The sequence below is a fragment of the Cucurbita moschata genome, unplaced genomic scaffold (assembly GCF_002738365.1).
Source record: "Cucurbita moschata cultivar Rifu unplaced genomic scaffold, Cmos_1.0 Cmo_Scf00017, whole genome shotgun sequence".
NCBI classification, from domain to species: Eukaryota; Viridiplantae; Streptophyta; class Magnoliopsida; order Cucurbitales; family Cucurbitaceae; genus Cucurbita; species Cucurbita moschata.
Window position 1 is genome coordinate 2,818,845 of NW_019268533.1, and position 20,217 is coordinate 2,839,061.

A 20,217-nucleotide genomic window follows, 5' to 3' on the forward strand; every position below is an offset into this window, starting at 1 on the left:
TTTTTTTTTTTTTTTTTTTTTTTTTTTTCTTTTAAGTTTCTCATTTTTTATTATTATTTTTTGAACGAGTGCTTCTCTGTCGTATTTAAATTATTCAAATTATTAAAAGAAATGTAAATATTTTTAATATAATTAAAATTTTAATCTTTTTTTAATTTAAAATTGAAACGTTAAATTAGCTATAAATTATAATATTTAAGAAGTTGAGGAATTAAAAAAAATTGAAGATTTAAACTGCATTAGAGAAAAATAGAAACCAAGAAAAATAAAAGAACTTTACTCTTCTAATTGAATCTCACGACTCACCGCCGGTTCCGGGAGCCGCCGACTGCAAATTCTCGCGTTTGTCATCGGCGCCTTGCTTGATTTCCGGCGGCCCACCAAGGGGTTCGACTACAGGAACGGCATCGAGCGGCGGAGGGTGGCGGAGATGCGGCGGCGGCGGCGGAGGAGGGTCGAGGGAGCCATCGAGGCAGGAAGCACATTTCTTCTCGACCCATTCCTCGACGTCGTAGTGGGCGCCGTAGCCGAAGACGGGGCGGCCGGAGCAGAGACGGCCGATAATGCCGGCGATGACGCCGAGGATGGAAATGACTGCGAGGACGGCGATGACTGGACCGACGGAGCCGTAGCCGGAATGAGCGGTCGGCGGGGGCTGGAGCTGGTCGACGGGAGTGGACATGGGAGGGAATTAAGTTTTTGAAGTGAAATTGAAGCGGCGGCGGCGGCGGCGGAGGAGGAGCGGAGGCAGATTTGAGGTTTTGGGTTTAGGGAAGAGACAAGATGGGTTCAGAGACGTTGGAAGAAAGTGGACGACAAGCCAAACACTAGACGTGACGTGGTTTTATGGCCACTTTTTTTTTTAATAATAATTAATTTCATTATTATTATTTTTAAATTTTAAATATTTGACAGCGATATGCAACGAGTCGAAGCGGACAATAATTTTTAGTAGTGGGTTTGAGCTGTTACAAATAGTATCAAAGCCAGATACCGAGCGACGCACCAACGAAGACGTTAAGTCTCTATGTAAGAGGGTGGATTGTGAGATCGCAAGTCGGTTGAAGAAGAGAACAAAACATTCATTACAAGGGTATCGAAACCTCTCCCGAATAGACGCGTTTTAAAACAGTGAGACTGACGGTGATACGCAATGGGTTAAAGCGGACAATATCTACTAGAAGTGGATGATGAATTTGGGTTGTTACATCGTCATTGCTATCAACATAGTTACCAGTAAAATATTGACCGATTTGTAAAATCACGTCGGTTGATAAAATATGGATTTAATTGCATTTAAGTCCCTAAATTTTGGAACTCTTCCCATTTTAACCCTTTTTAATTAAATACGTGGAATTGTTGTATATTATTAATTAATTTTATTGGGAGATATTTAAAATGGTTGAATAGATAGAATTGTAAGGAGGCTGTCCTACAAGCCATCTTTAATGGGACAATAACATGCACTGAAGGACGCTATGCCCTTAAATACTGGTCCTGACCGCTGCCCTACCGCGTCGTCTCGGCTATGCTAAAATACGGGCGCTCCTACGGTTAAGACTTTGCACTCGCTACGAAAAGTCCACGCAATCTTTTCTGTCCTTATTTAAACCCACCTTCGTTTTTTTTTTTTTAATAATAATTTTTTTTAATAATAATAATAAATAATCAATTTTAACTGTATTTTTTTTATTAGAGATGTCTACGAGACGGAGTGGTACGGGAATAAGGAAGTCTTTCCATACTCGTTCCAGCCACCTATTTCGGTTCTTACTTTTGTAAAATTTTTTGTTTATTTTCGAGCATTGTCTTAGGACATCTCACCTTCTAATTTCTTTTCTTAAGCTTGGATGAATGTTGTAATTTTAGCGTAAATGTAAGGTCTATTTAGATTATATTTTGTATGCGTTTAATTTTGGGCAAAAAAAAAAAAATAGTGAATTGATAATTTCGCTCGAATTTCTATGATAGGTGAAAATGACCAAAATACCCTCCACTAAAACAAAATTCAAAAGACAAGCATAGATGTGTCTCAAATGCAATTTGGTAACCAATATAAAATTATCTGGGAAGATTATCGTTGTGATAAACGAAAAAGAAATGATCAAAACATTCTCATGCTTGACTCTAACGTACGATAAACCGAATTCAACACCTATTCGATCTTCTTTGTCAGCATCTTCAGAAGTTTAAGCAATTAAGTCTATATTTTGACGAATGATGTGTGTTGGATGAAAGTCTCACATCGGTTAATTTAGGGAATGATCATGGTTTATAATCAAAGAATACTATCTCCATTAGTACGAGGCATTTTGGGGAAGTCCAAAGTAAAATCACTCGAACTTATACTCAAAGTGGACAATATCATACTATTATGGAGCCAGTCACGTTCATAATATGGTGAATCACTTTGATTCAAATATCTCAATTGATTATCACTTTATATGTAAATTAATTTTTATGATCATCGATAATTTTTTGAATTAGCGATAAAAATGTGTATTTTTTCAAGGAAAGTTACATTTTTTAATAGGTTATTTTGGTAAGTTTTAAGAGTATTGTCACATGATTTTTGAAGCCCAATTACCCAAAAGTTTAATCCCAATCAAAACGAAAAAGAATTCCCCAAAACCCTTGTTTTTGGATTAAACCCCACTTCCCAAAACTAAGCGCTTCTCGTAATTCAACTCCGAAAGCAGTGGTTTCATCAGGATTCTTAGCCTTCCGACGAATTCGCCGCCGTCCGCTCCCTCTCACACTCTCCCTGTCTCTGCCGCCGCCGCCGCCGCTTATTTTTGCAGATTTAAAGGTTTCGATTCTTAGTTTCATAATCTAGAAAACTAACCTTGAGTTTGAGTTTGATCGAATGCCTTTGCTTGAATGTTGAAGATATTTCGTTTCTTTTCCATCCAATGATTTCTAACAGAGGGTTCATTATCGTTTTCAAAATCTCTTTTCTTTATCAATATTTTGGCAATTTCAATTGATTTTCTATGTGATGGGTTCATTGATCTTTAAACATGAGCTTGATTTTCGTATCTCTTCTGCCGCAATTTGCCAATTTGTGTGGTGGGTTTTGCTTTTAGTGGAATAACACCAGAAGACATGTTGCATAACAAGTCGTTTGTTAAAAAGACGAAGTCTGGGAAAGTGATGAAGGTCGGTGTATCACTAATCTTTGGCCTTATTACTAGTTTCCTTCCTTTAATCGGTACTCTTCATAGTCTATATCTTACTGTTTTTCTGGGTTTCTGTTCTTCATGGCAGCAAGTGAGAGAACATTATCTTCGAGATGATATATATTGTGGGACTTCAATTTGCGAAAAATGTGATTCTTCTGTAGCTCGTTTGAGTGCCTCTACATCCCCCATTCTAGTTCTTGACACTAATGTTGTTCTTAATCAGGTAATTTACGGGCGGTCCTGTTGTTAACATTAAGCTTTCAACTTGTAGTGTTTTTATGAATTGAAGCGTTTTTACAGATTGATTTGCTTGAGAATCCTGCTATTGACGATGTGGTCATGCTATCGATTGTGCTGGACGAGGTTAAGAACAAGAACTTGTCTGTTTACAATAGAGTTAGAGCTCTCTGCAGCAATCCTCTGCGGAGATTCTTTGTCTTCTCTAATGAGCACCACAAGTATGTTTTCTGTTACCCTTCTGGTTAATATTGGCTTTCAGGGTCGTCGCTGAATGGTATTGTACTGTCGAAATTAACAATAGGATAGACTCACACTTGGGTTGGAGATTCAAAATCTATACTCGTTTATTGTGTTTCTGAACTAAATGGAAATTTGGGATCTCGGTATTTACTTTTTAACTCATTTGCTACTACGTACTTCTAAACGGAAACTCAGCCAATTAAGCAGTTGATTATTGGTGCCTTTGGTTTGAACTTCTACGTAAAGCTAGTGATTTCATGCATAAAAATTGAAGGAAAAAACTAATGACAACTTACAAGACCTTTTTCTAGGGCTGTGGCTGGTTATTGTAACGGTTGAATGAAGTGCGATGCTAAGGTTTTTGATAGAAAATGAACCTCCAACTCTAATGCGCTGTGTTTCCCTATAACATTTTTGCAACATCCCATGGCATGAAGCATCAAAATCTATATGGAAAAACGTGCATTTTAATGGCGTCTTGAATTTTGAGCTTCCTTTGATGACATTGTTTTTGCAGGGATACATATGTTAAGGAGATGAGTGGAGAAAGTAAAAATGATCGAAATGATAGAGGTATTTTCTTGAAATTACACGATGTGATGCTTTAATCTTCGCTTACTTAAGCTGGACTGCATATATTTTCATCCATACTCTGTTCCACATCTACAATAATTATATTTCATACGCATTCTCATATGTCCGTTCATACTCGCATTCTAATTCATTATTTACAGTAACTGCCTAGATATTCTGTATTTTTGTTTTCATAACTTTTTATAAGCTAATTACTGTAAAAAAAATGCTTGCTTAAATGATGTTGACTGTTATCTCTAACCTCACGAGTCAGCAATTCGAGTGGCTGCACAGTGGTATCAGAATCATATTGGTGGTGCTACTCGTGTTCTACTCATAACCAATGACAGAGAGAATAGGAGAAAGGCTGTTGAAGAGGGAATTTGTGCAGAGACAAGTATGTTAGATGTGTATTTATTTTTGGCATTGCTTCAAATCTCTGTGTCTACTACTGTACTACATCGAGTGCTTTTTGTCATATACTTATCTAACTTGGTAATTTGTATCTTCTTTACAGTTGAATCATATGTTAGATCTTTGGGTCAAACTCATTTACTTGACCTGTTAGTGCAAAGTGCAAATGAAGATACAAATATGGAGGAAGTTGAAGATATGAGGCCATCGAAGAGGAAGGTTCTCTACTTCGAGGTATTATATGAGTTATGCTAGACTTCGTTTATTTCTGGTAAGATACGGCCGTCCTGTAAGGTTTCTGGTCTGCAACATATCCTGCTCGTCTTTCTTTTCAGCATAAACCCATGTCAGAAATTACTTCTGGTTTACATCGTGGTATATATCATCAAGGAAAGCTTCGTGTTAATCGATACAATCCATTTGAAGCATATGTGGGAAGTGAGAGTATTGGTGACGAAATAATTATTTATGGGCGTACCAACATGAACCGGGCTTTTGATGGTGATGTTGTAGCAGTTGAACTTCTGTCTCGAGATCAGTGGCATGAAGAGAAGTCTTTGACTATAGCTGATGAAGGTGCTATAATTTTTATCTCCATGAATATTTTATTTAAATGATAACGGATTAGACCTGTGTGAATTCTGTACGGGTTAGGATTGGAGTCATATTCTCACTAATTGTAAGAAGTTCAATCCTACGATGACTAGATTCGTATTTCCAAAGTTTATATTCGGTATTGGTGGTTGTATTTCCAATTCAAGTTTCTATTGGGGATTGAACTTCTCTCTCTTACACATGCACACATGCAATCCCACTATGATGCATACTTTCTGATTCTATTATTGCAGATGATGATGAGGAAGAAGATGTTCATCTTGTTCCTGGTAGCGCTGATGATGCCCCAAGAACTACATCGGTAGTGGGCTCTAATGGAGATTCTACTTCTAGTTCACCACGACCCGCTGGGCGTGTCATTGGTATCATAAAGCGTAACTGGCATTCGTAAGTTATCTTGGTAGTTCGCTAGATCTGCTGTTTTAAGGAGTGACATTTGCTGTACACATTTATATATACTTTTTGTTCTTCTAATAAATACTTAGATATGCCCTAGGTGCATATGTACATGTATTTATTTTTGTATGTGTAGATAATGTTGGGGAAAATATAGCGTGCGATTTCATAAATCTTATGTTTTCTTCATTACAATTTTGTTTCGTTACTTCTCCAAGATTGTTGCACAGATTTCGTATTGCCATGGAGTTGTTTATCTGATGTTGTTGAATTTTAATGCAGTTATTGTGGTTCTTTGGATCCAATGCCTATGCCTGCCGGAAGTGGTGGTGTTGCCTATGCTCTATTTGTTTCCAAAGATCGCCGGATTCCTAAAATTAGAATCCAAACCCGTCAGCTTGAGAATCTTTTGGACAAGAGAATCATCGTAGCAGTTGATTCTTGGGACCGTCTATCTAGATATCCTTCTGGCCATTATGTACGATCTATAGGAGAAATAGGAGATCGAGATACCGAAAGTGAGGTACGCACAATTGTTTTATCAATAAGAAACACGTTTCTGTAGGAGAAATAGGAGATTGAGATATGGAAAGTGAGGTATACACAATTGTTAATATTCTATTTACAAAACACAGTTTTTTGGACGATTTTCCATAATACCTACAGGGTCTAATAGATCTTGTTGAATTGCTAAGGTCTATGGGGGTGGGATTTAAGTTTCAGATTGCTGAATATTTTCATGTACTAATAAATTATTTGTTTGAATGCTTCAGGTGGTCTTAATTGAAAATGATATCAACTCCAGGCCATTTTCTTCACAAGTTTTGGCATGTTTGCCACCATTACCATGGTCAGTGTCTCCTGCTGATGTAGCAAACCCCATTCGACAGGATTTGCGGCATCTAAATGTTTTTAGTGTAGACCCTCCAGGTAGCCGAACGTTTTTTGAACTCTATTTCCCCTGCTTTTTCCATTTTCTTATCTGTTATTATTCCTCTATGGTGTAGTCATGTCAGTTCTGTCAAAAACTAATCGGAGCCGATGGGCTTTTGGTTTGTCCAGGTTGCAAAGATATCGATGATGCCCTTCACTGTACAGCTCTTCCAAATGGGAATTTCGAAGTTGGAGTCCGTATCCTCAATCTTTTGATTTTATGTATGCATTAGATGTTTATGTTACTCGTCTTATGTGGATTTGTTAAGTATTTCTATGGTTCCAAAGGATTTTAAATGGTTAGTTGAATCCCTTTGGATCATATCATTTATTCATCCCTTTTATGGAGAAGAATTAAATATTAGAGGGCTCCATAGGCTTCAGGGAAGACCTTATGGTGTACTTTGTTTGAGAGGAGGATTGTTGGGAGGGAGTCCCACGTCGACTAATTAAGGGGTTGATCATGGGTTTATAAGTAAGAAATACCATCTCCATTGGCCTGAGGCCTTTTGGGGAAGCCAAAAGCAAAGCAATGAAAGCTTATGCTCAAAGTGGACAGTATCGTACCACTGTGGAGGTCCGTGATTCCTAAGTTTTTTTATGGAAAGGCGTGGAAGGGGGAAGATCTCATTTGGCTGGGAGGGAGGTGGTCTCAAAGCCTTTGAAACTTGGAGTTTTAGGCATTGATAACCTAATACTACATAATGAGGCATTGTTGGGAAGTAGTTGTGGTGGTTCTTCATGGAGCGTAATGCTTTGTGGCATACGGTCATTGTAAATAGGTGTAGGCCATACACTTTTGAGTGGGTTTTAGGGTGTGGGGGCTCTAGTGAAAACTTTTAGATTGTTCTTTCTTTAGGATCCCTCTTTTTCTCTCAATTTGTGAAATGTTCCATTAAAGAAAGCTCAAAGATCTATTTTTGGGTGGGAGATAAATCCCTTTATACCTCATTTCGTGCCTATACCATCTTTCGGATAAGAGAGTGCACTTGGTGGCCTCTATCATGTCTTCCTTGATTCTTCTGCTTCGTTTTCTTTGGGTTTCTGCTTCCCATTATCAGATAGAGAGATGATGGAAGTGGCAGCTCGTCTTTTGCTCTTATTGTAATTATATGCGTATATGGACTCCATTTGTGGGGCTAGTTTTTTTTGTATGCCCTTGTACGTTCATTCATTTTGCTCAATAAAAGTTCAGTTTCTTTTAAAAAAAATTGCACCTTAACAACATTCAATTAGATATTGCTGATGTAACAAATTTTGTTCACCCGGGCACTCCATTGGATGACGAGGCTGCACAAAGGGGCACATCAGTCTATCTCGTTGAGCGGAGGATAGATATGCTTCCAAAACCATTAACAGAAGGTCAACATTTACTATTATGACGCACTAGTCACGAGGAACTGTTCCATAGGTTTTATTCTTGAACACTTTATCTCAACGTGATGAAAAATCTTAATCTACAGATGTATGTTCTCTTCGAGCGGATGTGGAAAGACTGGCATTTTCAGTAATTTGGGTATGTGGTTCATTATTCTTTTTGTTGTGATTAACCATCCTCATCTAAAGACTATCCTATCTTTATTCTGCAGTTGTAAAAGAAGATCTTCATGAAAAAAATTTCTTGTTAAATTTCTGCAAATTTATGAAACTATTGAACTTCTGTTATCCTTTTGTTTTATTATCTGTTTGATTTATCTATGGTTTAATTATCAATTAGGCTATGTTAGAATCTACGCTTCGTCGGGAAATTTACACATTTTTTAATATGTTTAGACTCTAGTACTCCCCTCGTCCCCCCTAATTCGTGCATATATTTTCACTTGCCTCTGATGTTCAGGAAATGACACCTGAAGCAGATATTGTTTCTACTAGCTACACAAAAAGCATCATTAAATCGAGTGCCGCATTATCATATGTTGAAGCTCAAGCGAGGATGGATGACAGGTAATTTCATGTCAGTTATAACTATTTGAAGTTTATTGGTGTTTGTAACAATGTCTTCTTCAATATTTATGGTGATTGAGGGCTGTTCTGAAAATAGGTTCCTGGTTTCTGCTTTTGTTTTCAAAATTATATTTCAGAGTTGTTTCGGGATGAATGTGAAAGTAAAGTTTATTATGCAATTGAAAATAACTATTCATGCGCTCATCACTTTTTAAAAGTAGTTACGGAAATATGTTATAAATGTTGTTTACCAGAGTATATTTTATTTATGTATTGTTCTCAAAAATAGAAAGTACGTCAAAGTAGCTTTGAAATAGCATCTTAACTTCTCGTGTATATCTAGTGTGGCGCATTCATGATATTTGGGAAGGATTTCAATTTATGTGTAACAGCCCAAGTTGGGATTTGGGGGGTGGATTGTGAGATCCCACATCGGTGGGGAGGAGAACGAAGCATTCTTTATTCTTTATAAAGGTCTGGAAATCTCTCCCTAGCAGACGCATTTTAAAAACTTTGAGAGGAAGCCCGAAAGGGAAAGCCCAATGAGGACAATATCTACTAGCGGTGGGTTTGGGCTATTACATTGTGTATTCGTGATGCAGAAGAGCTTAGCCGCGCCCTTCTCCCCTTTTCAAGTGTTCTTAATTAAGTTAGCGTTTCCTTTGGGGTCTCCCTCTCTCTCTCTATGTCATTTATTGTGGTGATATGACAGAATTGTTGAATCTCTGCGTTGCAACCTTTGTGAATTATCTTCAACCTTTTCTTTGTTGTATGCATATTTGTCAAATCAAAGCTTAAACGTGTTTGCCAATCCTTTTTTAGGAGTTATTTCATCACTGTGCTCTACTTATTTTCAGATTTTTTTGGGGTTCATTCAAACCTTAAGATTTGATTCTTACAAAGCTTAATTACTTTACTTGCAGTCGATTGATGGATCCAATAACTAGAGATTTGAGAAATATGAATACCTTAGCAAAGGTAAGCATGCTTTATTTGCTTTTGTTCCATAAATAATCGCCAGGATATGTCTCGGTCTGACATGTAGTTTTCTAACCTCTCACAACTCGGTCAACCTGCAGAAAATGAGGTTGAGACGAATCGACAGAGGAGCCTTGACTCTTGCTTCTGCTGAAGTCAAATTTCAAATTGACACCGAGACACACGACCCTCTTGATATTGGTATGCTTGGATGTCAAATTTCATTCATAGATAGTTTTTCGAGTCCTTGAGCATGAAAATATTTATTTTTGTTACCACGACACCTCCCTCCCCCTGGCCCGTTCCCTTTTGTTTTTATTTAAAAGGAAATTCATTAACTTTTTCATTGCCCCTGTCAAATGATGTATTCTTCCAGGCATGTATCAAATTCGAGAAGCTAACCAAATGGTCGAGGAGTTTATGCTTGCGGCAAACGTTTCAGTAGCAGAAAAAATTCTTAAGCATTTTCCTCTGTGTTCATTATTAAGGTAAAGCGATACCACATGAGCATTTGATTGCATGAATCCAGGGTGCATCTTATTATGTCTCTGCCAATGCATTTACCTTTTTATTTTTGGGGAGGGTGTGAACTTTTGGTTGTGGAGTGGTGTAATGGTTGGAGCGGAGCTTTGTACTAGAAACAGGTCCACAAGTTGTATACTCCACACCCTTTTTTACAGTTCGCATATTAAAAGCAAGCCTATTCTGGCTTGCCGTTTGCTCGACACCCGTTGAAGAGGAACGTTTTTTATTCTTGGTTGTTGGGGTTTACTGCTTTCCTGCCATTAGTTATCAAATAACTTTTTTTTTTTAATTTCTAAACATCAAAAGCTTAAACATCCGTTTTATCATCTGCGATTTCTGATCTATATCCCAAAAGGGCTTATTCCTTGTTTATGTGAGATCCCACGTCCATTAGAAGGGGGTGGATTGTGAGATCCCACATCGGTTGGAGAGGGGAACGAAGCTAGGTCTCGAAGGGGGTGGATTGTGAGATCCCACGTCGGTTGGAGAGGGGAATGAAGCTGGGCCCCGAAGGGGGGTGGATGGGGAGATCTCACATCGGTCGGAGAGGGGAACAAAACATTATTTATAAGGGTGTGGAAACCTCTTTCTAGCAGACACGTTTTGAAAACTTTGAAGGAAAGCCCAAAGAGGATAATATCTGCTAGCGGTGTTACAGTTTAACTTAGTTTCTTCTTTTATCTAATTTTTTGGGCAATGGTTGAATGAGATTGTTATAATAAGCTATTGCTTTCTTCTCTTTCTTTTTATTCGCAGGCGCCATCCTACACCGACTAAAGAGATGCTGGAACCTTTGATTCGCACAGCTGTAGCTGTTGGTCTTGACTTGGATGTCTCATCATCCAAAGCCCTGGCTGATTCACTCGATCGTGCATTGGTATAGTATACTTCATCGAGTAGGACGTAATTTTAAATTTTGTCTTCAGTTCGTTGCTCGGCTAGCAGCTTTGTCAAAGTTATTCAAATCTCTTATTCATATAAACATTTTGTAGTCTGTTCTTCGTTTAACTGGAACAAATTCATATATATGATATCAGGGTGATGATCCCTACTTCAATAAGCTGATCAGAATACTAGCCACCAGATGTATGACACAGGTAATCTCACATAAATTTGGAGTTTTGACTAATTCAATTGCTTATGAACATTTCTGAAAGCTTATTTTTGTACAAGTGAAGGCAGTTTACTTCTATAGCGGAGACCTTAGCCCTCCAGAATATCAACATTATGGGCTTGCAGCACCTCTATATACCCACTTCACGTCGCCTATTCGTCGATACGCAGGTTCAGGCTTGCCTCGTTTTGTCTGTTTGGTGACATTAGTCTATTATTTTGGGTCCTTAGCCATCTTTGTATTGCAGATGTCATCGTTCACAGATTGCTCGCTGCATCGTTGGGAATCTACAAACTTCCGACACTATTCCTTGACAGACCGAAACTCACGACGATCGCCGATAGTATGAAAATACTCGCTGCACCTTAGTTATTTGTTATGACATGGACTAAAAGACATACGACATGTGTGCTGACTCTTGTAAATTGTTTTCAGATTTAAATTATCGACATAGAAACGCTCAAATGGCTGGCCGAGCTTCCGTGGAGCTTCATACTCTAATTTACTTCAAAAAACGGTATGCGTTCTTTAGCATGTTCATCACTTTCTTGTATAGCTAAAATATTCACGTTTACTTTTTTCGTTCTCGTCTGACCTAAAGAAATGTCGTCTCTTTTCGATGTAGGCCGACGGACACGGAGGCCAGAATAGTGAAGATAAGATCAAATGGGTTTATAGTATTCGTTCCCAAGTATGTTTCCCTCGAACCTATGGTTTTCTTTGACACCACCTTTTGCTTTGATTGATATGAACTGTGTAGGTAGGATGAATTCAAATTAGGGTGACTATATACATAAGACCTTATTTATTCTATAATTTTTCAAACCTCAAATGGTCGAATTATATTGTCCTCTTTGGGCTTTCCCTTTCGAGCTTCCCCTCAAGGTTTTTAAAACGCATCTGCTAGGAAGAGGTTTCCACACCTTTATAAAGAATGCTTCATTCTCCTCCTCCCCAATTGATGTGGGATCTCACAATCCACCCCCTTCGGGGCCAGCGTCCTCGCTGGCACTTGTTCCCTTCTCCAATCGATGTTAGACTCCCCAATCCACCCTCTTTTGGGTCCCAGCACCCTTGCTAGCACACCACCTTGTGTCCACCCTCTTCGGGGATCAGCCTCCTCGCTGGCACATTGTCTGGTGTTTGGCTCTGATACCATTTGTAACACCTCAAGCTCACCACTCGCAGATATTGTCCTTTTTAGGCTTTCCCTCAAGGTTTTCAAAACGTGTCTTCTAGGGAGAGGTTTACACACCGTTATAAAGTAAGCTTCGTTCTCCTCCCCCAACCGTTGTGGGATCTCACAATTAGTGATGTGTTCAAACATTGATCTAAATTTTATCATATATAAAATGAAATGGTGTTCACCGTGGAAAGAGCATGTTTCTATATCAATGACTTTGTCTGTAAACCACGTCAATGATGACGAATGTTTTTATATTCTCTGTCAGGTTCGGTATCGAAGGACCGGTATACTTGTCGGGCAAAGGTGAGAAGCAAAGTGGAGAATGGTTTGTGGATGAGCAAGAACAGAAGATCAAGAAGTTGGATGGAAGCGTCGCATACAACATTCTACAGGCGGTGAGAATTCACATGGAGGTTGTGGAGCCCCAACCAAACAGACCAAAGCTGCAGCTTACTCTTCTTTAATCTCTCCTTATTTCCTTAGCTCTGCCTCTCTGGGAACACTTGCCCACTTATCAACACCTCATAGATTATCTCTATATTTTTAAATATCATTATTTATAGTTTAGCTTGGAAGTGTTCTTTAATTATAAAAAATTTCACTTTTAAAGTTCAAGTGTATTTTTGGAACAAAGTGTTAACAGATTCAAGAGTGCAAATCAACTAAAACGGGTAGAAAGAATAATGCACATACTCGATTTTAAGATGTGATGCTGACGACTGCTATGCAAAAAACGTCGACGCTGACAAAATATCTTAAAAAAAACAAGACAAACTTGCAAGTATTTGTCACCTGTAGGGTTCTTGTAACTACACTCATCAGCCAACCTAATTTCGACCAATGAATATTTACTTTGTTCTTTCTGGCAGATATTTGGGTGTTGAGATATCTCTCTCCCCCATCCTAACTCGCACTAAAATTTGAAGCCAAGGGAACACAAGAAAGAGGAACGCAATGTTGCACCAAAGATTGTGAACTTACGAACAAGTGAAGGCATATCAACCAATCCAAGCTCTCAACGGCTACAGATAATTGTCAAGCCCCAAGTCCCTTAATGCATCACTTGCAGCATCCTTGCAGCTTTCATGGTTTTGCTTCGCTTTTCGAATGTATTTCTCAATTCCGTTTTTGAGCAAAAGAGCTCTGTATAATACAGAATGTGCTTGATAAGTAAATGCTTGCTAACATCAATGGAGAATAGTTTTATTTTAGACGTATAATGCTTGGTAACATCAATGGAGAATAGCTTGAGAGGGCACCTGTTTTCGGGGTTCCTGACAACAAGATTCCGTATCATGTGGCAGGAGTTCCTTTGCATTTGTTGAGCTGAAGGGAATTTCTGCATAGCTTGAATGGCAACATCTCCAGCTCCAGCTTCAATTGCACGGGTTGCATTTTCTGGAGATCTCAAAGTAAGCACTGATATGATAGACATTACCTATACCAAAAATTAAAGAGTTTCGCACTCAATCTACTAAGCAAGCACATAAGCAAGACGAATCTCTTTGAGATTGGAACAGATATCATATTGTGGATAACATATCAGAATTATACGAGTCGTGACTTGTATACCTCAGTAAAAGGGCATTAAAAATAAACCCCAAAAATACTGTAGATTAAGTTTGCATCAGAAATAAATAAGTTTCATTAACAAAATGAAGATGAGTATCGAATAGAAATACATAGATATTCACGATATTCTATTGACGATATTCACAATCTTAGTGTTCGACAGACAAGTACCAAAGTTTTCATCAAATAAAAATCATTTTGAAACTGCACATTTTGGTCAAAGATATAAACCTTAATCAAGTTAGCTTTAAACCATACTTTTATAATATACATTAGAGGATACATTGAGAAGACAGAAATTATTATAGACATGTCCCCTAATCATAAACATCGATGGTGATACAGCTAAAATGAGGATCCAAAAACGAAACCAAAATCTTCACGGGATGTTATGCCAAGCAACAGAAAATAGGATGGGATGTGATGTGATTGCAATGTCAAAGAGGCTATATCCAAAGTAGCAATATTAAAAAGAACAGAAAATTTTCCTTCTTTACCTCTTGCAGAACAGATGGATCATCACTAAATCTGGATGAAAGCTTGATTAGTTTATCCAATCCTTTCTTTTCAATAATAGCGCTCTTATTAGCGTCACTTCCTGCCAACTAATTAAATAAAAGCAATAAGATGAAAATCAACATAGAAAATTAAAAATGCAACGATAACCCTGCATGCTTTGTCGATTGGAGAAGATTGACAATACCAGCTACAGAAGCTAGCAGATTAAAATCGTGCTCACCACAAAAAGCAGCTATGAGTTGATTAAAACAAGCTGCTTATTTACAATTGCTTTAAGAAACTAACCAAAATTGCCACCCTTGCTCCAGTTACATCTAATTATTGAAGGAGTCAATGGGATTTATCAGTTCTGGTATCTCAAATCCACTCTTTCTTGCTTTTTCTCTTTCCTTTTTTTTTTTTTTTTTTTTATAATAAAAATTACAAGGCAAGAACGCTTGCTCTTAAATCTACTTCGATTCCTTAATTCTTTTTAGAGAACCGTACTTTAGTAACAGAGCACAAAGGAGCAGTTAAAATGTCGAATCTGAGGAGCTATATATGCAGCGGTGAAGCTGAGAAGATCAGACTTGGAACTAAATAATTTAACATTACCAGTGGATAACAATTTTAACTTCATACCTTTGATAACAAAGAACAGCAAACTTTAGCTACCATTGTATTGCCTTGATCACCACTGTCGTCAATGCATCTCAGAACTGCATCAATACCACCATTTTCAGCAATGGATTTACAAATTTCATCCTGCATTTCGTGAATAGAAATTGAACAGGGAAAAAACAGAACACTGTTAGGAAAACTAATATATCACTTTTCTGATCTATGATAATATATCTGGGAGACTAGAGATATGCAGAGGTGGCAACCTACAAGAAGAACCTCCTATCAATAACAAAAAGGCTTCAACACAACAGCCCACCAAGAAACATAGAATCTAAAATGAGAACCAATATCACTCGAAATCTTTCATGCCCTCTAAAAGTTCTATTTTTTCTCTCTCCACAAAGCTCCCACATAATAGCACACTCCCGTGCTTGATATCTTAGTATGTTTGCTTCACATAAGAAGCTTCTGATAATATGATTTTAGTCAAAGAAAGAAAAAGAAACATATTCTTAGTTAGTATCACAATATAGTGATAATCAAGAAGACTCGCTATCACCATGGCTACTAAAATCATGGCAGATTTTATCATATACATCACCAAAAGAATTTAAAAACGATGTGTACGACTATGAGCCAAATGATTCGAGCTGCATAATCTTGTCTTGTCAATTTACATTAATGAGAAAAAAATTTATAAAAGGTCTAGTAAAATAAATCCTCGTCCTTTATATTTTTTATGGAGAGAGAACTTTACCAATCAAATTAAACTAATGAGAACTCAACAGAAGAGGTCTAATAAAATTAACCATATGTTCTTGTATGTACTGTGAAAAGATTTTTTTTTCCTATCAAAAGGTATACCCTTTTTACTTTCCAACAAAATTTGAAAGCTTACATTAACAGCAACAGCCTTTAAAGCAATGCTAGCAGAAACTAGACCAGCCGAGTTAAGTCCTCCGTGTAGCGAGTTGACAAGAGCATTAGCAATTCCAATTTTGGCAAATCTTCTGGCATAACCATAAACCTGAAGTTTAACGTGACACCCAAGAAGTAAGAAGCCATCAGTAAAAGGATCAATTACTTGTTTTAAGGACTTATTTTTTTTGGGATGGGGGGCAAATTGAATCAAGTTGTAACAGCCCACGTCCATCGTCCATCGCGAGCAAATATAGTTCGCTTTGGCTCGTTACATATCGACATCAGCCTCACGGTTTTTAAAACCTGTCTACTGGGGAGAGGTTTCCACACCCTTGAAGGAATGCTTCGTTTCCCTCTCCAACCGATGTAGGGTCTCACAATCCACCCTCCTTGGGGTCCAACGTCCTCACTAGCACACCGTCCGATGTCTGGCTCTGATACCATTGTAACAGCCCAAGCCCATTGCAAGCAAATATTGTCCGCTTTGGCCCGTTACATATCGTCATCAGTCTCACGATTTTTAGAACACATCTACTGGAGAGAGGTTTTCACACCCGTATAAGAATGTTTCATATCTCTCTTCAATCGATGTGGGATCTCACACATGTCATCAACAATGGTAATGAAAAAGAATAAGACCACGTACTTGAGAAGCAACTACACGATTATCATCAGGTGTCAGCAGAACCCGAATAGCATCATATAAGCTACTAATACAGTCACCTCTGTGCGTACTCAGAGTCTGCAAAATAAGCTCATCAATGTTCATCTCCATGAATATTTCTTTAAGAACCTCATTAGCAGTTGCAGCCGCAGCAACCACAGCAAAGCCACCATGTAAAATGTCTACATTTTCCTTGCCATTATTTAGAATATCCATTACAATTTTGGGTCCATTGCTGTTACGAAATATTTCTGTACTGTGTAAATCTGCAAACATATCAACATTGCAGGCATTAAATATGAACATTCCAAACAAAATCATAGGATGATTACACACAGTTGCTTGTTGTAATAGGTTAAGCGTAGTACCTTGAAGCAATAACACCATTGTCTTCAAAGCGGAAGCAACAGCACGCCGGCATTCACTTGGAATCTTACAACAAAGAGAACAGAGCAATTCTAATCCCCCATTTCTTAATACAATCGACGCATTTCCAGATTCCTCATTCGATCCACACAGCTCCGATATCCTATCAAATAAATCCACCATCTCGTCAAGATACTCATCACTGATTCTATCCTTCGAATCCCCGTCCAATTGTTTCAGCCTCTCCAAGCTCTGTACCAATGGATTATCATTCACGCTACCCTCTCCAGGAACGCATCTCACAATGCCTGCATACAGAAAGAACCGCAATCGGAAAATGAAGATAGTGATTACGAATGGAGCTCCACACCACAAATCACCTGAGAGATCAACGCCTTGGAGAGTTAATGTTTCTATTGCATCCTGCAGAGCTTCAGTCGGATCCATCCCTAGATCCTCAACATTCTCTCTTACCACCTCGTCGAAGGCTTCCTGTGAGATCCCGCGGAGGGTTTTGGGTGGGCCCATCTCCGCCGTATTCCGTCGGATTGGAGGACGTTATGGTATCTCCGTTGTGAAGAACGATCGGATTCGTTGCAGGAGAGTGAAAGAAATTACTGAAGAACGGCCGGAGCGAGGGAAGCCAGTGACCGGAGAACCGGGAAACTAATTTCAATTATTTGCGTGGCACAGAAATCCAAAACCGGAGCGATGCCTTATGCTTTGGGCTTTTGTGTGAGATAATGAGCTTGATTTATATTGGGCCGCATTATAGAAATCATTACAATGTGGGCCGAGAATCTTTTGAGGGCCCAAAACTCCGGCCCAACAAATTTGAGCATAGAATATTCCTCTCGGTCGGTCGTTTGTTGGTCGGGTTGGTTCTAGTTAGGACATTTTTTAGACTCGACTGACCTAATTAAAAATTAACAATAAATTCAGTTCTCATATAAAGTTCATAACTCAATCCAAACAATACAGATTAGGTTGGATTGATCAAGTTTTCAGGTCATTGGATTTTTTTAACACTCCAACTCTCGAGTAACTATAGTGATGAAGTAAGAAGTTGAATCAACTTCGACCCTTTTCATAACGTTCAATGACTAAACGTGTAATTTTTAAACAAAAATAAATTTTCCATACGTATAAATAAAAAATTAATAATTTAGATTTTGTCGAGTAATCATATCTTAGAAATATATATTTATTATCAATATAAATAAATTTTATCATATAAAATATTTTAAAAAAAAGGTAAAATGTCAAAACTTTATTGTTGTGATGTTATCTAGTTGAAATTTCACAAAAATCATTATTTTATGTGTTGACTACAAATAAAACATTAAAAAAATAAATATAATTCATTAATAATTAAATTTTTTACAAGAAATATTACTTGATTTTATGGAATTTAATTATTTTGGTGGTAGACGTATTATATTTATTTTTATGTACTTATATTGACAAAATTTTAAACCAAACTTTATTGGAAGATAAAAAAAATGTATATTTATTGCAATTTGAAATATTATTGAGAATTGAAAGTTTGGTGTAAAAAATTAATAGTATTTAATAAGTTCATGTAAATGTAAAGTTTATTTAATTAATTTAATTTAAAATTTTGTGGAAGTGGGTGCAAAGAGAAGGGTGGTGAAAAGAGAAATGGAGGCACCATTAAAGGGACATCTTCATCATAAAGTGATGTGTCAGTTAGTTAGTGACTTAGTGGAGAAGTCCACTTAGGATTGTACAACTCATCATGATGTGTAATAATTAAGCTTTTAAATACTTTTAATTTCTAAATTAAATTAATTTTAAAAAATCCCGATTAATTCAACCCAACCCAATTCGTACCATCTCGGTTAGGTTATAAATTTATTTAGGTTGAGTTGAATTCAAATAAATGAATTTTTTCTTTAATTTTCGTCATATTTTAACTGTTTGTAAAGTAATTTTCAAAATATATATTTAATTTGAGCTGTAAATCTTAATTAAGTATTTGAAAATATATAAATAAATGTTTTATGAACTATATATATATATTCTACCTTATTGGTTCTTATGCCACATCAATTCTCCCAACTAATTTGGTTGGTCGGGCAAACATCAAGTTCGTAAAAGAAACCAAAATTTTGTTGGTGTAAGTCAACGTCATCATATATGTGAGATTTGACGATATGTAATGGACTAAAACGGACAATATCTGCTAATGGTGGGTTTGGGCTGTTACAAATGTTATTAGAGCTAAACACCGAGTTGTGTGCCAGTGAGAACGTTGGGCTGTTAGCAGTGGGCTTGAGTTATTACAAGCAATAACCATGACAAGTTTACCGATAAACAAAGAAATGTCTATGAATACAATAAATTAGTGACCTTGTCGACAAATCGACAAAAATTGGACACAAAATTCAAGCGAGAGCGATTCCGAAAATCATATGCATGCAGTTGCATATAGAAGACAGATCGAGCTAGAAGCAAACGAGAAACAAAAAAATGATACTAGCACTCCCTAATCTAGGCTCACATGGACTCAAATTAATTTTAAATTTTGTGCTCGATCTTACCTAACCCTAAATCGATTACATTTACGACCCTTTTAGACTCACTTGCACCTAGACTAGTGTAGATTTTGCTCTTAAATGACAGATAATTTGAACTGTGAACTGATAGCTATTGAATCATCGGGCCACGTGAACTAATTATTATTTTAAAATTTTATATCCATAATATGATAATATTTTATAAATAACGTTACGATATATAAACCAAAATTTAAAATATTTTGTATTTAAATAAATAATTTTTTAATTTACTCGAGTTTAGTTCCTGAACTTTCACGTTCAACCTATTTGACATTTTATATGACCCGTTCAATATTTTGATAAATAATTTACGATAAATATAATAATTTGTAAAAAGAAAAATAAATAAATTAAATAAGGTGGCTATTTTTTTTTTTTTCTGACATTTTAGTTGAGAGCCTCAAATTCAATTAAAGCCTCAAATATTAATAGGCTTCCGCTGGACACTAAATAAAAAAAATTTCATATAATTGCATTAATAATCAATGCACCATTAAGGGTGACATAAATTTGAACCCACCAAACTTTGCATTATTATTATTTTTTTTATTCAAGAAAAAAAATCCAAACTAACACGGGTTTTTTTAGTTTTTTTTTTTTTTTTTTTTTTTTTTTTTTTTTTTTTTTTTTTTTTTTTTTTTTTTTTTTTT

At 36.9% G+C, this 20,217-nt stretch overlaps 3 protein-coding genes across 3 annotated transcripts in view; 1 reads left to right on the forward strand and 2 right to left on the reverse strand.

Moving 5' to 3' along the window:
- The window catches only part of LOC111455383, a 2,510-nt gene extending 1,687 nt beyond the window's left edge, over nucleotides 1–823 (reverse strand). Inside the window, exon 1 of the mRNA XM_023097023.1 lies at nucleotides 304–823. Coding sequence (XP_022952791.1) covers nucleotides 304–682 — 379 coding nt within the window. The 5' untranslated portion in view covers nucleotides 683–823. The remainder of the gene's footprint in view (nucleotides 1–303) is intronic.
- Nucleotides 824–2,615: 1,792 nt separating this feature from the next.
- Nucleotides 2,616–12,884, forward strand: LOC111455103 (exosome complex exonuclease RRP44 homolog A-like). The gene is made up of 25 exons (XM_023096636.1): nucleotides 2,616–2,809; nucleotides 3,087–3,159; nucleotides 3,268–3,405; nucleotides 3,483–3,640; nucleotides 4,180–4,235; nucleotides 4,510–4,632; nucleotides 4,753–4,883; nucleotides 4,985–5,225; nucleotides 5,498–5,651; nucleotides 5,943–6,183; nucleotides 6,434–6,590; nucleotides 6,723–6,791; nucleotides 7,830–7,955; nucleotides 8,057–8,109; nucleotides 8,431–8,537; nucleotides 9,461–9,515; nucleotides 9,617–9,716; nucleotides 9,892–10,003; nucleotides 10,797–10,917; nucleotides 11,078–11,137; nucleotides 11,219–11,324; nucleotides 11,402–11,497; nucleotides 11,590–11,671; nucleotides 11,780–11,845; nucleotides 12,606–12,884. Exons 2-25 carry the CDS (start codon nucleotides 3,106–3,108, stop codon nucleotides 12,802–12,804), a joined length of 2,805 nt encoding a protein of 934 aa, XP_022952404.1. The 5' UTR covers nucleotides 2,616–2,809; nucleotides 3,087–3,105; the 3' UTR covers nucleotides 12,805–12,884.
- Nucleotides 12,885–13,095: 211 nt separating this feature from the next.
- On the reverse strand, nucleotides 13,096–17,676 carry LOC111455104 (armadillo repeat-containing protein 6). The gene is made up of 8 exons (XM_023096637.1): nucleotides 17,366–17,676; nucleotides 16,988–17,293; nucleotides 16,602–16,885; nucleotides 15,933–16,061; nucleotides 15,053–15,175; nucleotides 14,410–14,517; nucleotides 13,600–13,778; nucleotides 13,096–13,483 (listed from the first exon to the last, which is right to left on the reverse strand). The coding sequence occupies exons 1-8, from the start codon at nucleotides 17,511–17,513 to the stop codon at nucleotides 13,363–13,365; spliced, it is 1,398 nt and encodes a 465-aa protein (XP_022952405.1). The 5' UTR covers nucleotides 17,514–17,676; the 3' UTR covers nucleotides 13,096–13,362.
- Nucleotides 17,677–20,217: the final 2,541 nt, after the last annotated feature.